The sequence below is a fragment of the Gambusia affinis genome, linkage group LG07 (assembly GCF_019740435.1).
Source record: "Gambusia affinis linkage group LG07, SWU_Gaff_1.0, whole genome shotgun sequence".
Taxonomy (NCBI): domain Eukaryota; kingdom Metazoa; phylum Chordata; class Actinopteri; order Cyprinodontiformes; family Poeciliidae; genus Gambusia; species Gambusia affinis.
Window position 1 is genome coordinate 3880635 of NC_057874.1, and position 17824 is coordinate 3898458.

The 17824-nt window shown below is 41.7% G+C and overlaps 1 protein-coding gene and 1 long non-coding RNA gene across 2 annotated transcripts; one reads left to right on the forward strand and one right to left on the reverse strand.

The window, feature by feature from the left end:
• Nucleotides 1-3696: 3696 nt before the first annotated feature.
• Nucleotides 3697-16786, reverse strand: efcc1 (EF-hand and coiled-coil domain containing 1). The gene is made up of 8 exons (XM_044121366.1): nucleotides 15636-16786; nucleotides 13415-13839; nucleotides 9179-9300; nucleotides 7860-8001; nucleotides 6917-7073; nucleotides 5311-5469; nucleotides 4032-4101; nucleotides 3697-3887 (listed from the first exon to the last, which is right to left on the reverse strand). Exons 1-8 carry the CDS (start codon nucleotides 16449-16451, stop codon nucleotides 3754-3756), a joined length of 2025 nt encoding a protein of 674 aa, XP_043977301.1. The 5' UTR covers nucleotides 16452-16786; the 3' UTR covers nucleotides 3697-3753.
• On the forward strand, nucleotides 9774-14397 carry LOC122833642. The gene is made up of 3 exons (XR_006371005.1): nucleotides 9774-10095; nucleotides 10825-10991; nucleotides 13334-14397. It is a non-coding gene; the product is annotated as an uncharacterized LOC122833642 (long non-coding RNA).
• Nucleotides 16787-17824: the final 1038 nt, after the last annotated feature.

Genomic DNA, 17824 nt, shown 5'->3' on the forward strand with positions numbered 1-17824 from the left:
TGAATTAATGATATTAGGGGTTTTTTTTCTCTCTCTCTGTTTTGATAGGAGAACATTTTACATCAAATAATATTTTTTTATTTTATTTATAGGAACCTTTGTACAATCTCAAGGTCACTCTATGAAGAACAAAAAACAAACTGGTGAACAAGGCAACCAGTAGCCACACAAGGACCAGTCTATTCTCAGGTGGCCAATATAATTTAAGAATATAAATATTAAACTATTATCTGAGCTTTGGGCTCTGCATCTGTCTATTGCCTCTCATGGGGCATAGACTGTGGAATTCCTGCCATAGTCCATGCAAGAATTCTCAATTGTTAATATTTAAAGTACTGTGCAAATAACATGTGACAACCATAACAACAAAAATATTTTGAACTTAGACAAATAAAGCATTGCTGAACTGGCTGTGGCTGCTATACGCAGTATCAATGGACCGTCCATGGTCTGTCCGGTGGAGAGATGAGACCCAGAACCAGAAGAAGGACCATCAAGCAGGTCAGAAGTTTTTTTTTTTTGTTGTTGTTTTGTTTTTTTTACAGTTCCCACTGCATTTTAATGGCAGGCTTGACTTTTCAGTGCCACTTTTTGATTTTGTAGTTTGCTTTCGCTGCTCCACCTTCACTGCTAATTTGGGCATATTTAATGTTGGTTATAATGTTGGAGGAATGAGACGATGGTAAAGCTGACCCAAGGCAAAGCAAACTCCAACCACACGGCTCAGGAGACGTGGTCGTATCTTATCAGTAAATGGGCTCATTGGTGGGCATGTTGTCATAATTAACTGGTATGAAGCCTTTAGTGCATGAGGAGGGAAGGATAATGTGAATAAGTCATGACCTCTCACTCATGGTCCTGATACTCTGTGGCCCTTAACAGTAGAATGGACACTAAGAATGGTAACTAGCTTTAGCTTGACCATCTGCTGTTGATTACTCATTCACTGACAAATGTGCAGTCACTTTGTGTTTCTAATAGTGGCTCTTTAGATGGGTTGCGAATACCCACACAGGTACAATCGTTGATGTGCTGCTTGACTGGTCAACGTTTGTAACACTGAGAGCTGCAGTTGCCGTGGCTTCACCTGAAGCTGTTTTGATAAGGCCAAGAAACCTTTCCTTTGCTTTATAATTATCAAGTAGACAAGTTGGATGCCTTTCCAAATGGCAACGGTGGTGGCAACGGAGGTAGGAGTTCGTCCACCTCAATCGTTGTTGGTTCAATTCCCGCACTGTCGATGTGTCCTTGTCTGCTGATGGTGGTCAGAGGCTGCAGTGACGGCTGTCAATATTCCCCAGGGAAGCTGTGGGTACTATCGAGTAGCTTTCCACCGTCAGTGTGTGAATGGCTGAATGTAGTGTGAAGCATTCTGGTCTTGATAAAGTACAGGCCCTTTACCAAATCTGACGTGTAAATTGACACTTATGGAAGCTTGAAAATGAGACATATTATCCTTAATATCTATGTGGTTCTCTGCCAAAGGCTTATCTGAGAAGTTTGGGTATTTTTCACCCTCCTTGTTTCAGAAAGGCTGTCTTTAATGTTGTGATGTCTGCTCTTGCCATGTTGTGCATCATGGTTTGGATTGTAAAAACTGACATGGATCTGTTTGTTTTAAAGCCTGTTGTGACTCTTTAGGCGCAAGGCTGAACAGCACTTTGTGGTTCAGCCTTTTACATAAGGAAAATAATATGTTATCTCTGTGGGCTGCACAGTAGCGCAGTTGGTAGAGCTGTTGCCTTGCACCAAGAAGGTCCTGGGTTCGATTCCCGGCCCGGGGTCTTTCTGCATGGAGTTTGCATGTTCTCCCTGTGCATGGTGGGTTCTCTCCGGGTTCTCCGGCTTCCTCCCACAGTCCAAAAACATGACTGTCAGGTTAATTGGTCTCTCTAAATTCTTCCTAGGTGTGAGTGTGTGTGTGAATGGTTGTGTGTCCTGTATGTCTCTGTGTTGCCCTGTGACAGACTGGTGAACAGGGTGACCCCGCCTCTTGCCCGGAACGTAGCTGGAGATAAACACCAGCAACCCTCCCGACCCCATGGATGAATGAATATAATCTCTGCCACAATGTCCACAAACTGTGCAGAGTCTGAAAGAAGGCAAATCCTTGATTCTATGAGTATAAGTACGGCCTGGTGATTCCAACTTTTGATTTTCCTTTAACACGTGACATGGCTTGAAGACGTGTGTTCAAAACACCTAAAAATGTCTGTAAACCCTCAGCATCCTCTCATCCTTAAACTTTTTACACAATTTGCCTCTGACAGCTCTCTAGACAATAAAGGCTAGACCTTAATGCTGGTCGAGTCTTCGCCATTCTTCGTCACTGCTACAAAATGCTCAAGACAATGTTTTGGTGGACCTGCGGCATACCTTTTCATTAGGTGAAGCTTGTCAGCAGATGTGCCTTCACAGTCCACAAGTGAGGTGAAAGATGTCCTCCATTCATTATGGGTATTTGGGTCTCTGCTGAAAACGGTTGGCATTGGTCCTGGGATTCTGTTAAAGGCTCTGCTATTTTTGAATAGCTTTGACTAACTGGGAAATCTCTGCAAGAGGTGCTGGAGATTCTTGAGGGTTTGTATAATTTGTTAGGCGTTTTGACACGTTTTTTTGTGGCATCAATGTCATGGGAAAGCCAGTAGGGGGTGCTTGTGCTGCACAGTGTCAATTTCATATTTGTAGTTTTCTTTAAAAGACATTTAAAACCCCCAAAAAACACTGGAAAGAGGACACAAATACAAAAGAAAAAAAATCAACAACAAAAGAAACTACAATTTACAAAATTAAAGATTTACTAATAACAAAACTGTACTAAATCAAAGTAAGTTCAACCTCAAACACATACATCAAGACTCCAAATAAAGAACATAAAACTCTAATAGGAGCGAGTCATGAGGCTACACTGAATAAAACCCCAAACAAACCAAAGGAAAAGAAAATCCAATGTATGGAAACAAAAACGGGAAAAACAGAATTGGAAGAGAAGTTGAGAAGCATAACAAAAGTGAAGAAGGAAAACAGCAGGATCTGACTACATGGATGACGAAGACGGCTCGCGTTACATTGGACACGTCACTGCTTCATTTTGCGTGTCGGATTTCAAAATAAAAGCGCGATGTGCGGTGAGCTTTTGTGGGTAGTTTGGTCACGCATCAGAAGAAATAACAGCATCTGAGGGGAGCGTTTTTCATCAGCAGTAGATGAAATGAAGCCAACAAAAAAAAGAGAAGAAGAAAGAAAAAAACCACTTGGGAATAATTTGAAATGAAACACTCACAAGGTTCTGTAAATAAAAATGAACCCCCATGTTTCGTTGATCAAACAAAATTTCCCAAATTTGCTGGGCATGCACATCCTAGACTAAAAGAGAGAGACGTCTTTAAGGACCACTATGAACTTTAGTCAACTTTAAAATCTTTTCCATAAGGAAAAAAATGAGCAAACAATGACGAAGTGCGTAGAAACATCAACATTTAATCAACAATTTACCCAATAAATCGGATAATTTCAGCTTTTAAAGCTAGAGGATCGTTAATAAGGTTGGTTTACTATATATATATATATATATATATATATATATATATATATATATATATATATATATATATATATATATATATATATATATATATATATATATATATATATATATATATATATATATATATATACACATACATACATACACTGGAGACCAATTACATTAAGGTCTCCTTGGGCGGTGGGCCCAGAGGGTGGCGGTCTTGTTCAGCAGGAGATGATGAGGTTATGGAGTGATTGCTGACTCTGCGCTCTCTGCAGACGTCCATGAGATGAAAGGATCTTGCACGCAGCCAGTTCATGGTAAAGAGCACCGAGCACCTCCAGGACGTGCGCTTTGCCTGTGAGGATGACGGGAGCAGACGCGAGCTGAGTCGGAGCACATGCACAAGCAAACCAACAGAAACTTCACGCGGTTCTGTCTAACAGTAAATGCCGCTGTCTCGTTTCGTAGAACTCGTTTTGGCCGTGCGGGTTCCACTAACCGTGTTGTGGGTTGCTGCCAGACTCCAAAGTACTGAGCAACATTTTCCCCAGGGACCTTCGGGAGACGTTCTGAAACAAGACGGCGACTAGTTTCAGCTGGATGTTGGGTCATTAAAAGGCACTTTAAAAGAGAAACGTGACCACACACAGACACTTTCACACATGTGCAACAAGTGCTATAAATGTTCTCATTCTCACACTGTTGGGATTACAAGATGTAAGTCTAATCAGAAACGTTGGAGAAGATCAGAAAACAAGAAATTACAAGCAAAGAGGAAAAAACCCCAGCAATTTTGACATTCATGTCGTTAAACATGTAATTATTTACTATTAGTCTCATCTGGCAGATATTTTTGGAAGCTGTTTTTGATTATTGATCAATAATCCTATTTTATGCTGTCAGTTTTCATTAGTGAGGCAGACAGAAAGGCTGCTGTCAGCTTGACACCTTACCTTTGGATAAAACTAAACAGTTTCAGTGGATTCCATTATCCTGGGTAAAGTCTAAAAGTATTCACACCCCTGGCAAATTTAACGTCAATGTTGATTTATTCATAAAGCACTTTAAAAACAGCTATGAACAGCACTTTTTTTGTGTTTAAAGTTCTCTTTCATTTTGACTGTAATGTTTGACACACACCTGCAGGTTTTAAGTTTAATTTTTTTTATTGAAAGAAACTGATTTGGAAAATTGTTCTTGTTATTTTTTGTTATTTGTATAAACTATTGTCATTTTGGCCCTTAAAAATACCTAAATTTATATTTTACTGGTCTATCTGACAATGTAATTTTTAAATATTAAACGATTTATGTTTTGATCAGTTACTCAATACTTGAGCAGACTTTTTACCAAATACGTTTTTAAACTTACTTGAGTCATTTCTTAGATGGAAATTGATTAGATTAGAGTCGTATGTGCACTTTTCATATTATATACATTTTTTAGGTTTATCTGGCTTTCTTGATTAAAACGTACTCCGTCTTTAAAAGGTCTATCAGTGCAAGTTTGACATACAAATAACAAAAAAATGTATTAATTTGCCACAGTAAAAGGTCTAAAATGTCCTAACTTTACTATTTCAGTGTTTTACCTGTTTAATACTAGAATTAGAATTACATTCTCAGAGTGAATCATGATTTTATGTTTTTAAAGCAACTTATTGATGGGTTTATATGTGTGAATATGTTTATGCAAAACACAGAGTAGCAGCAATGTTTGCTTGAGGACTTGATCAGAATTGACCTGCAGAATCACAGAACAGCAACACTGAAACTCACCAAGTCTCTGAGCCGCTGCAGAAGCTGCAGGATGTCCACAAGCTTCTCCTCCACCAGCGAGAGACGGGCCTTCTCTCTTTCCAGCGACTGCAGCTCCGCAGTAAGCAGCTCCGTGTCCTCGGCCCTCTGCTGCAGCTCCTGCACCAGAGAGTCCTTCATCTGGAAGGAGATCAGAGCTTGCACCTTGGCAACTCACACACTGCATCACCAGGATCCTTACTTCGTTTTAAAAACAGCCTTTTATGTGAACTAATTAGAAAAACATACATCAAAGCAGTGTTTTAAAACTGTTGGAAAAGTGTCACCTAAAAATAACTGAGTCAAGATCCGTCTGTCGGTTGGCTCTTTGGAGGAGGTTTTGTGTTTATGTTACATTTTATACAAAAAATAAAAAATAAAAAATCTTTCTCAACAATCGCAGAAACAAAACGACAAAAAAAACCCTCTACAACAATCAAACATTGAAGACGTAATTTGTGGGTTTGTTTGTGTGAAAACAGATCACAAAATTACTAACCAATCAGAATTGAATTAGGACTCCAGGTTCCAACCCACCATGCAGGCAAAGTGTGTAAAAGGGGAAAGCGACAATCACATCCTGATAAAGTCACTGCGCTCTGTGTGTGTGTTGTTGATGCTTCTGCAGCTGTGTGTGTGTTACCAGAAGAGCCCTGCAGCCCTTGGCCTTCGGGGTGAAACAAACATCTATCATGTGCAACGCAGCTGCATTCATCCTATATGACTCTATTTTCACCCCCTGGATAAACACCACAACCTCTGGGTTGATCACTAACAACGTGACAATGGGGTGATTGATGTTTTTTTTTTTTTGCACTTTAGAAAAAAAAAAAGACATAAGCCAGAGTAGGAAGTAGGGGTGCACCAACTGCAGTTTTCTGGCCGATCTCCAATTACCGATCTTTACAAAGCCTGACCTGCCGATTCTGATTTTTGCCGATACCAATTCTTTTTGTCTGAAATGTTGCTAAATACAGAAAGAAAGTTGCAGAGTTGGCAACAGTGGGGTGACTGTTGTTAACTCTGCAACTTTCTTGCTGTATTTAGCTGCTGTATCCCGCCCACCAGACATGACCTGGTGGGCGGGGCTAACAGCCAAACCTGTATCACTGCAGGGCAGAAGAGGACAGCGGTTGATTTTTAGATCTTTGCTGAGGTAGATGCAATCGGAGGATAAGATTGGCTTTATGTGTAAAGATCGGCCGATAAAAGAACTCCCAAAGTTACGGAAATCTGTGCTGATAAAAATCAGTCATTTCTATTAGAAAGGTGATGACATGTGAATTTCATTGGGTGACAAAGGTGACCAAACACTGCAAATCTGCCTGAAAACTGGGTTCTTGTTTTATTTCATCATCGGTGGACATTCTGATTAGCCTGAGCGTTCACAACAGGCTCTGATGTCAGAAAGAAGTTGCAATGTAACAGAGAGTACAGGGGGCTGGGGACGGACATGCAGCGCCACATGGAGGCTGATTGACAGCGAGCGCTAAGACCCTTTTCCTGTCTCTGATTGGCTGTTTCTAATTGGCACCAGGGTAAGGCAGAGGAGGTAAATCTGGTTGGGTCAGAGGTCATGGCCTGGTACCTGGTCCATGTTCATCTCTGCTCGGCTTTCCTTCAGCTTCAGCTCTTTGTGCAGCCTGGTGACTCTCTCCAGGAGCTCCACCACAGCACTGTGACACTCTTCGCTCCTTGAGCTTCCAAAACGAAACATCAGCTTCTCCAGTGCCTCGTCACCACATCTGGAGAAGAACACAGACGGACAGTCGGTCGTTCTGTCAGCGTCTGGTAGCAGCCCCACAGTCCTAAAGTATTCAGTCCCCTTCTGCTTTTACAAACACAAACTTCTCTGGTTTTTTACCATATTTACATGGATTTTACCAAATGAAACCACAGCTACCAGTATTTTACCATAAATTAGAGACGTTTTTTGGTTTGTTTGTTTTTTTACAGTGCAAGGGGAAGTGGAAGACCCTGTGTGCCTGTCCATATTGTCATCATGTTGAAGATGTGCACAGATTATATCTTTGATAACGGGATTTCTGCTTTTTGGATTTGGCGGTTACCAGGCACACCGTGAAATTTGTAAAAAGCGGGCAGCTGTTCAGGCCTTTGAGAAGCTGCCCGGCTCGTACGAGGGACGGTGAACACTCAGACTCAGACGCTGGGCGAGCAGAACTGCAAACTGGACGCGGGTCAGCTGCAGTTCCAGGAGGAACACACCTTGGAGACGTTACAACTGACCAAAAAGTTGGGCTGTTTGGGAGTCGTCATTGAGTTGTACTCTAAGGCAGATGGAAAATTAACGGAGTCGGTCTGATCCAAAACAATGCCTGAACCGACTCCCCCTCTGTCCGGCCTTTTCACTTCACTTCTACTTTTATAATACAACACCCAGGTAACACAGTAGCACATTTCAAAGGAACTTTCCACCCCACAGACATTTTCTATGTGATTGTAAGTTTCCTCCTAGTGACCTCCCAGTGGACACGTCCGATCGGACATGTCTCAATCCCAGGTCAGTTTACCTTCCGCCGCAGCAGGACAGCCTGGTTAGGATCCTCTTCACCTCCTCCACCTGCCTCTGTTGGTCTCCGGCCCGTTTGTCCTCTTCTTCGTCCGAGGCAGCCTGGCCTTCCACCGAGCGGAACAGCTGCTCCTCCACTGGCACTGCAGCACATCGACAACGTTACTGAGAACACCTAAAAGCTGCGTGTATTTTATTCTGAACCGAAGGACTAAGAGCTCGACAGTCATTCAGCGTTTTTGTCATTTAGTAATGACAAAAATCTTTTAAGATTTTTAGTTTTCTCTTTATATGTTTTTGTGAGAATACTAAGAAACATTTCATCAGACCAAAGGCTTTGATTTTCAATAGTGGCAAGTTTATATAATGTCTTTATTTGCAGCATCTTCTTTAAAGCGCCTCTAATTCTCCCTCTTCTGTCTTCTGTCGGTCTGTTGGTTTTAGTCGATCCACCTACTTTTGGAGGACTGACCACAGCTTACCAGTGGGTTTAAAATCTACCTAGTAACAGGGGAGATGGCCAGAATAAAGGGTGAGGATGGATGAACTTAAGTCCAGGAGAATCCTAAAAGAAAACCTGCAGAAGACTTTAGACAAGTCCCATTTCAGAAGGACAATCAACCTACATGCTACAATAAAATTGTTTAAATCATTGCCTAGTCAAAGTTCTGACCTAAATTTTTCCCTGTCACATTGTGATTTTGGGCTACTTTGTTCTGTTCTATCAAAAAAATAAAAAATAAAAAATACTGTGATGGTCTGGAGGTGTCATGGGACATTCAAAGGGTCTGAATACTTTTTGAGACGCTGTAAGTATTTAGATAAAAGTAAAATGTGTAGCTACTGGGTAGGCCTGTTAGAATAAGCAGTAGATCAATTATTAAGTATGATAAATTAAAACGAGCTCAATAATTTCCATTTGCATGATTTATCGTTTCTCTCTTTTCTCTCTGTCAAAAACTGGATGACAAAAGTCTTCAGTCTGGTGCTTTGGACTCTACTAGGACAATTTGTTTACAAAAGCTTCATAATTAATTATGTAGTTTTTATTATTATTATTATTATTATTATTATTATTATTATTATTATTATTATTATTATTATTTATTTTGGATATTTAAAATGTCTTCCAGTTGCAGTTGCTAAATGTTCATTAGAATTCAAAGTTTATTGCTCTCTGAGAACGTGTTCCCCCATTATATTACTTGAAAATGGTCTCAAAACAACGATATTATTGTTTATCACAATAACATCTGGGACAATTTATCGTCCAGCAGACGCTGTTGTCATGACGGGGCCTAGAAGGCAAAGATTCCTCACTCTTGTCAGGGGTGGTCACAGCTCGGCCTGTTGGTGAACGGCGGTCATGTTGGAGGTCCTGGCAGCACGGCTGCTGCTCTGCCCCGGCGCTGCTCACTGGCTGGAGTCTGGACATCTCAGACCTGAAAGACATCGGGTTCAGAACAGGCATGGAGTCGTTCATTCTTCTACAGATGGCCATCAGGACCTGAGATTTTCATTCGCAGTATTTATTGCGATGATGATGATGATGACGATGATGAGTACTAAATAACACAATGGCAGAAATCATGGGATTTAATATAAAATTCCGTGTATGCATTCTAATAGAGCTTTTGAGCTTAAGCTTTAAGCAGGTAGTAAGCATACTTTTCTTTTATTAAGCCTATATTTCTGTATTTTTTTATTGGTCTGATGCATTATTCCAATCTTAAATGTTGCATTTTGATTAACAGGAATTAACCATCAACCTGTGTAGACCGATGTTCTGCTAACGGTGCGCGGTTATATTTGACACATTTGTAATGACTATTGATGTCAACTGATTGCTCAAATAAATCGTGGAGAAATGTGAATCTATGTGTAGGTTTGCGTGGTTTGAATCCTGAGGATATACGATGAGAGGCCGTCTCTCCACGTTCCCAGAGTTACACTGCGCTGAAACCGCACTTTCCATGTGCACACGGTCGACAGTTCGGTTGGAGCCGATTTGCAAACATGAAAGAGAACATACAACAAAACGTAGTGCGCCTTACTGCGCTGCCACGATAATTTTATAGAGGCCGTGTGATGCCGTACGCCAGATCTGGGTGGGGTAATTGAAGCCAGACTCCGGGTCTTTGAGACATTTTTACAGCAAAGTGGGTCAGTGGTAGAACAGCGCTGTTAGTGTGCAGCGCTGGAAGAAACCTTCAGAAAACCCGGCTTCGTACATGCAGGTAGATGTAAAAATATTCAGCTGTTCCCGTGCATATTTAACAACTTTCTTGGTGTCGTAATCAGTTTAATATCTTTTGCCCTGATATATATACATATATATTGGGGAAAAAAACCTGATGATGCAGTTTGGGTGGATCAGTGCTTCTGTAATGCTTCAAAATGTTCTAACTTTCTTTTGCTGGCTGCCCTTTTTGTTGGGGTGGGGGTGGGGGGGTCCAATAAGGGGCCTTCATAAATCACCGTGTAAGTGTTTCCAGATGATGATATCTTGGGGGAGGAAAGCTAAAAGGTAGGAGGGAGGGAGGAGGAGGGGGGGAAGAGAGCAGATTTTCAGCAGCCTGCCTAGAAAATCACCGGGCACTTACGTCCCGCTATCACAAGTCGGTCGATACCGTAAGACATTTCTTTTGGACTCCCTTTGTTCAGTAGGAAGTATAAGGGACTTACAGGCAATCAGTCGGAGAGTTGTGTTTAAGTCGCTGTGGGGGAGGAGGCCGGCAGCTGTAGTGAAACAAACACAAGGCTTCCTGGTTGCTCTGGTTACACTCACATTCAAGAGCTAACCCCGCTGAAAGGTTGTCACATGCAGGCTAACCAGCGACTGAATGCTCTGTAATTGACATCGGTCAGAGCAAGGCTGCCGCTCCAAGACCTTACGTCTTAAGCATTCCTGATGATAACGATGACATTTTAACTGTCACGTGAAAACTCTCTGTTTTTCCCTTTAGAAACACTTACACCTGGATCATCCACTGAACTGCTTTGGTGGAAGTTCTGGGAACCGGGGAGTCCAGCTGAGAAAGCAAACAATGATTCCGATTCGGAAGCAAACGTATGGCAACGGCGTGACGTCCGACTTCGCCACCAGCAGAAACTCCTTTTGCCTTTAAAGCAAGTGAGACCGAGCTGTTAGCTGTGATAGGACACAAGATTATGTTGATTAGGTGAAAAGGGTCTAGAGAATGCTGTGTTCCAAGAAAGAAAGAAAAAGTGACTACCTGTTCTGATTGGGCGGGGCTTTGATGATGTGAATATATGACCACGCATAGATGACTCATGATAAGTTTTATGCATTTTAGCCCTTCTGTGTTAAAGTTATAGGGATTTACTTGCTTTGGCAAGAACACCATGGTTACCGCTTGGTAACCATGGTGGTTTTGATAACTTTTAATCCACCCGTCCCTTAACTGAAGCCAATAGCTCAAAATCCCTAAGAGGAGTTCCTTAAATTTGATTAATAATTGCTGAGGGCAATTATTAGGCTTAAATTAACTGGGCTTTTAAGACTTTTTTTTAAGACTCAACCTCCTAAAGTCTTCTTCAAACCGACCTTTGGCAGCTGGATTCACTACAGGTCCAAGAGCTCAACCATTATTTTATTTTTTTCCATAATCAAGGAGTCATATTCTACAGAATTTACCCACACAATGACTGCAAAGTGTCGAGTCCAAGACTAGTTGCAAAATGGCTGCAAAAGCCTAAATAGAAATGAAACACCTGTTATAAATGCTGGGGGGGAAAATAAATAAATAAATGGATTTCTGTACTTTGAATTTGGTTAAAATTTTGAATTGATGAGCATGAGTGTGTTAGCTTTTGAAATGTGAATCAGAAGAATGCTGATAGTCAGAGACAAACTTCTGTACATTACCAGTAATAATTAATAAAACAACATGATCAATAATCTACTTCAAATTCCTAATTACACCACTTGACGTTGTACCATCTAAAGTAGTATTTGGGTGAGCTGAGACCAAGGAAGTGTCAGGCCTTCGGTTCAAACGGTCATGGGGAATCAGTTGCTAAGATCTTTCTGTAGGGGAGACTCTGAGCTATTGTTCATTCGGAGGCAGAAAGAAAGAAGTGAGCAGAGATTGATGAGGACCGTCAGCTGTTCAGGTTCCCACTCTATAGGCCTCTCAGTTGCTTTTGTGGTGTTGAATTATTTGCCATCACGGCGTCTATGGAAGAGCGGTCAGAAGACTTTGGAACCCTGTTTGCGTAGATTAGCAGAATGTGGGTCACAGGAAAACACCTAGACTTCACACATTTGTTATTTGAAATAACCCAAAAGCAGGCTGTAGCATGAGCTTTAATCACATGTCTGCTCATGCCAGACTGTGTCGCAGCAGCATAAAGTGAACATTGCAAGTATTTAGAGACATCCGCAAGCCAAAGAGCCACAGTTGCGGACAATGATAATACGGTTGAAGCAGGAGGAACCGAATGAGAGATAAACATTCGACCGAAGCGCTTTGTACTTCAAAAGTTCAATTACACCTTGACTCCCACCAAAGCCAACAGTTCCAAAACAAGAGTTTGAGCCAGACCGGCCGGCCGACCAGCTGCACACGAAGCTCGCTCAGCAAAGTTCAACAGATCGGGGCCGAAAATGGAAAAAGTTACCCACGTCAGCCCTTCGAACAGCAAAGCACGAGCATCTCAGGCATTAAGCCCAAGGTAAACAGTCATTTTGTTCTGCTGTAGGAGGATCTACAATTCATCAGCGCTGGACTTTTCATCATTAAGGTTCTTCTCGTGCAACAACCTGCCAAAAACCGGCCCCTTTATTTCAACAAGACTGACAAATGAGCATTTTTCAAGCCCTGTCTAAAAATGGGCTCAATACACGGGAGGCGACGCTAAACAGCTCATACACGGTATAACAGACTGAACATCTGTTCCCTCTGCTCCCAGAGGCAGAACGGCCCAACAGCCCACACACCTAGCCGGACTTTTCACTAGCTGTGTTTCTGCTGAATCATAATGTACAATTTTCAAAAAACAAAAAAAAAAAAAAACCTGAAACAAAACAAAACAAAACACGTCCTCACCTCTATTTCTGTTCATCCATTTTCATATATTACAGATTTGTTGTTGTTGTATCAACCTTCCACACCACTCAAGTCTTCTGGTTCTGGTTCTGCTCTGCTTCCCCAGAACCAGAACCAAACTTGGGAGAAGCAGATTTCAGCTTCTATGTGTCACAAATCTGGAACAAACGTCCAGAAAACTGCAAAACAGCCGAAACACAGAGTTCCTTTAAATCCAGACTAAACACCCAGCTGTTTTAGAGTTAGCTGCCTTTGAACCGTAATAAACGAAACATTGACCAACATATTTGATGTTTAACAATTTTGGTGATGGCACTCGACAAAATGTGACGTTTGTTGAATTGTTTTCTGTATGGTGTTCTCTTTATAAATTTGTAATTTTGTTTTATTATGTAACACACAGACACTGCTTCTGAGGTCGTCTAAAACACGTGGAGTTGCTCTGATAAACAGCTCAGTGTTATGTAAAGTGAAGCGTCTGTACCTGTAGTAAAGCAGCTCAGACTCCATCTGGACCACATGCCTCTGCAGCGCCGGAACACGACTGGCCTTCGCTTCCAGGTCCTTCACCTTCTCCAGTCCGCTCAGCAGAGCCTGCCGGGCCTCCTCCACCTTCCTCCTCATGCTCGCCTGCTCCGTCTTCAGAAGCCTGTTGCTGTCTTCCAATGCAGCGACGGCCTCCTTACAGCTCCACAGTTCCTGTTCCAGTCTCTGGTTGCGCGACACTGTCTCCTCCACCTGCCATTCTCTGGAGCTGTGCAGGTACTCAATCTCTTGGATGAGGTTCTGCAGGCTCTTGAAGTTGCTGTTGGAGCTGTTGGCCATGTTGTTGTGGGAGGCCAGCGTACGCGGGGAAACCAAACGTCCTTCTCTTGGTTTATGCTTGGCGTGGCTTTTCCAGAGGCCGACCTGCGATGTAAAGAGAGGAGATGAAGATAATCCCACAAACTGACTAAACTTTGTGTTGTTTGACAAAGTTCATTTAAGGAATATTTCAGATTGAAACAGTCCTTGAGTTTGTAAATGCAAGGGACTGGAACATCATGAGCTTTAAAGAGCTCAAATGGTGTTGACAAGTGGAGTGATGGCGATCTTTTTTTTCTTCTTTCATCTCCACAATACCTCAATCATACGCTGTTTACTTCAAGACTTTTAATCTCCTCTAAAAAAATACATATTTACATTAACTTCAAATATGCTTTCAAGTCAATCACTACATCCACTTTAACATCTTTCATTGGATGGAAATAACGTTAAGAAATAATTACTCTTCTGCATTAGAGCATAACCTGTAACAATGGCAGCTCACTTCAGAAGTCACACAGCAAAAAAATTACAGAAAAAAATCTAAAAGTATATTCTGAAAAAAAAGTGTTGTATTTTCAATGTAATCTTAAAAATAAAAAGCAACAGTCTCAGAAATACACTTTAAAAAAAATGTGTGGTTTGACATAAAGCTGTACTTGATAATAATAATAATAATAATAATAATAATAATAATAATAATAATAATAATGGTGACTGCAATAGTGTGAGCAGGAACTGCCTGCGATTCAACCACCGTCTGATGTTTCCATCCAGACCGTAGTGTCTTTGGAACCTGTGACAGCATAACAAAATACACAAACACGACTATTCAGTTTAAGGGTCTTTTGCTGACTGGCTGCAAAGATTTGCCGGCACAGAGTATTCATGCAACACCTAGTGTCGCATCACCATTCAGGACCTCCAGTGTGTGTTGTGAACATGCCAGCTGCTCACCAGTCAAATCTTTTCAACACTCACCAGCAGTCTTCAAGTGTGAGATTCTGCTCTCAATGAAACTACACTGTGTGCACAATTATCAGCCAAGTGAGTATTTTGACCACGTCATAATTAGAGGCATGCTGTCCGACTCCAAACTGGGTTAACTTGAGAGTTTGATGGATTTAAGCAAGAGCAGGTGACGTGTAATGAGGGACGGTGCGGCATAAGGAGGCCAACTCAAGAGTTGGGTAGTACAATTACATTACAACAATAACATTTTCTTTTTTTGAAAAAAAAAAAAAATGCTTCTAGGAGCATTTTTCCAACACACTTTTTGCTTTTACTTGAGTAGTTTTATAGTGAAGCATCGCTGCTCTTACTTGAGTGATTGTTTGGATTCTCTACCCACTGAATGAAGAACAAGTGGGTTTAAACCAAAAATTCACCAGACAGACAGACAGACACACACAGACACGCGCGCGCGCGCACACGCACACACACACACACACACACCTGCCGTTTTTGTTAAAGTTTCATAAGTTTTTTCTAAGTCGTTCAGGGGATTTAGAAAAACGTTCTTTTAACTGATTTTGTTCACTTTTGTTACATTATTGTCATTTTTTTGTCCTTAAAATACCAAAACATTTCCAGTTAACTTTAAATGTTGTTCCGCCTGATGATGCATCTCGGTCAAAAACGACCAAGCCGATCCGGGATGGAGGTCCAATCAACCTTGTGTATGCAACGCTTAGTGTGCGGACTGTTCTGGTAAGCTGTTTATCCGGTGTCATCAGTGGCTATGCTAACTGAGCATTCATGGCAGGTTCTGTTGAGAGGAAGGAAGAAAATCTGAGCAGAGTACATGAGAGTGATTGACAGCGCTAAGACCCTCCTCCTGTCTCTAATTGGTTGTTTCCGATGGAGTTAAATAAGTAAAGTTACGTTCAAGCCTTTCTCACCTGCAGAGCCAAACACCGAGCGTCGCTGCTCTGCAGCGCGGCTCTCATGTCCTCAACCAGCTCCCTGAGACTCGCATTCTCATCCTCCAGCTTCCCTATCCTGTCCTCCGCCTCCTCCAGAGCCACGATCTCCTCGTAGCACTCCCTGCTGCAGGAGCCCGGGGAACCGAGCCTGCAGCCGAAAGCGCGCCGCTGCGCCGGGGAGGGGGAGGGAGAGCAGCCGCCGCTCGCACCGACCGAAAGCAGCGTCTCCCGCCGCTTCAGGGGGCTCCGCAGACGGATCTGAGTTTCTATGTGTTCGCTGTCGGTCCCGACCAGCAGCCGGTCGTTCTCGTACTGGCATCCCGCCTTCGTGGTGAAGTAACCGCACAGCTTGGCGTGGAAGTGCCTGAAGGTGAGCGCGCTGGGTAGGTTGTCCAGCACTCCGGCAGACTCTTCCGATTCCGAGTCCTCGCTCAGCCCCAGAACTTCACACAGGACGTTGAAGTCCTCCTCGGGGATTTTGCCGAGTCCTCGATGGTCCAGGTGGTGGAATATCTCCTGCAGATACTGATCCAGGCCGGTGGCCAGGACGATGATTTCGTTTTCCACTCCCCGGTCCAGTCCGTAATGGTAAGCCAGGGTGCTCACGATCCACTGCGTCCTGCGCGCCGGGCGGCTGTACGGGTCAGGGGAGTCGGTGGCATCCATCATTTGGACCGGACAACATTTCCACGAAACGCGAGCCGCTCGCCTCTCCTCTGACTCCCTCTGCTGAATGTGTCCCCCTGCTCTGCGAGGGAGGCCAAGATCTGACTGAAGCTCTGCCCCCAACATCAACAAGTACACTGAAAAAAAAGGAGAGCAACCTTTAGTTAAAAAAAAGACAAGAAAAGAGAAAAGCTTGGAAGAAAATGGAACAAAGGTTTATAGATTTCAAATGCATGCTTGACAGAATGTAATCCACTCCGGACGCAAAGTCAACCTGTTACCAATGTATTTTATCTGAATTCACAATAGCTAAATAATGATATTAAAAATAATAGACGTCATCTGCAGTCTCCAACAGAGTTGGGTAGATACATTCAACTATTCAATTACTGTTACTTGAGCAACTATTTTGATGAAAAAAAAGATATATAATACATACATAAAAATAATTTATAATTAATGCATTTTAATTCTATATTTAGAATTAAGTAACTGTAAATAATAATAATGAATTATAAATAATTTAATAATAATTTAGTAAAATAATAAAATGATTTCCATTCTATTATTTATCTATTTGTCTATCTATCTATTTAATTTAATTTTATTTTATTTTATTTTTCAGAATATGCCCTGGAGTTGCACCTGCAGAGAAAGGTGGCTCAAATGAAAATGCACGCCACACTTTTCAGATTTTATACACAAAAGAAATGCGATAACCACAAAACACGCATCCTCAGCTCCGAGTTGATTCGTAGCATTAAATCCCAACAAAGAACTCTGCAGTTTGTGGTTACAAAATAGTAAAAAAAAAAAAAAAATCCAATTAAAAAAAAAATACATAAAAAGTTCAAAGCATATAGATTGTTATTATTTTTATTTAATGCAACTAATTGGTTGGTTTTCATTTGCATTTGGGCCTGACATAAACTAGACGAAGCTCTCCACAGACTGAGAAGCATTTCAATAAGGTTTTACACACATGACAAGCACTTTATTGCAATTTCAGATTCCCTTGTTACTCTGCCAGGGGAGAAAAAAAAAAGCACATATGCTTCAGATAGCAAGCCCTAAAACTTAATTTAGACTTTTCATTAAAGGGGGTTGCTTGTAAAGTGTCTTATTAAGGTCTCATTATTAAATCCCCACAGGAACAACAACGTAATAATATCAAAGCCAAGCATTCATCATGACAGAGTTCTGATAGAAAACCCTTTAAAAAAAGATCCTGCACCTTTACCACATCAACAGATTGTTATAGTTCATCTCAAGCAGCTGAACCGAGAACTCTGTGGTGGTTCTTCTGCTCTGGATTTGCTTTCTTTTAGTTCAACTGGTTCTTAAACACAAGATAAAAATGATCTTTAAAAGCTAAAAGACATCAAGTTCTGGCTCCTTGCAGTAGACTGAGTTCAGAGCTATCTGTCCAAGAATATTTCCCCATGGGTGTGTGTAGGAGGGAGCTCCCGGCCCTTATTGACATGTTTTTGATGGAAGCT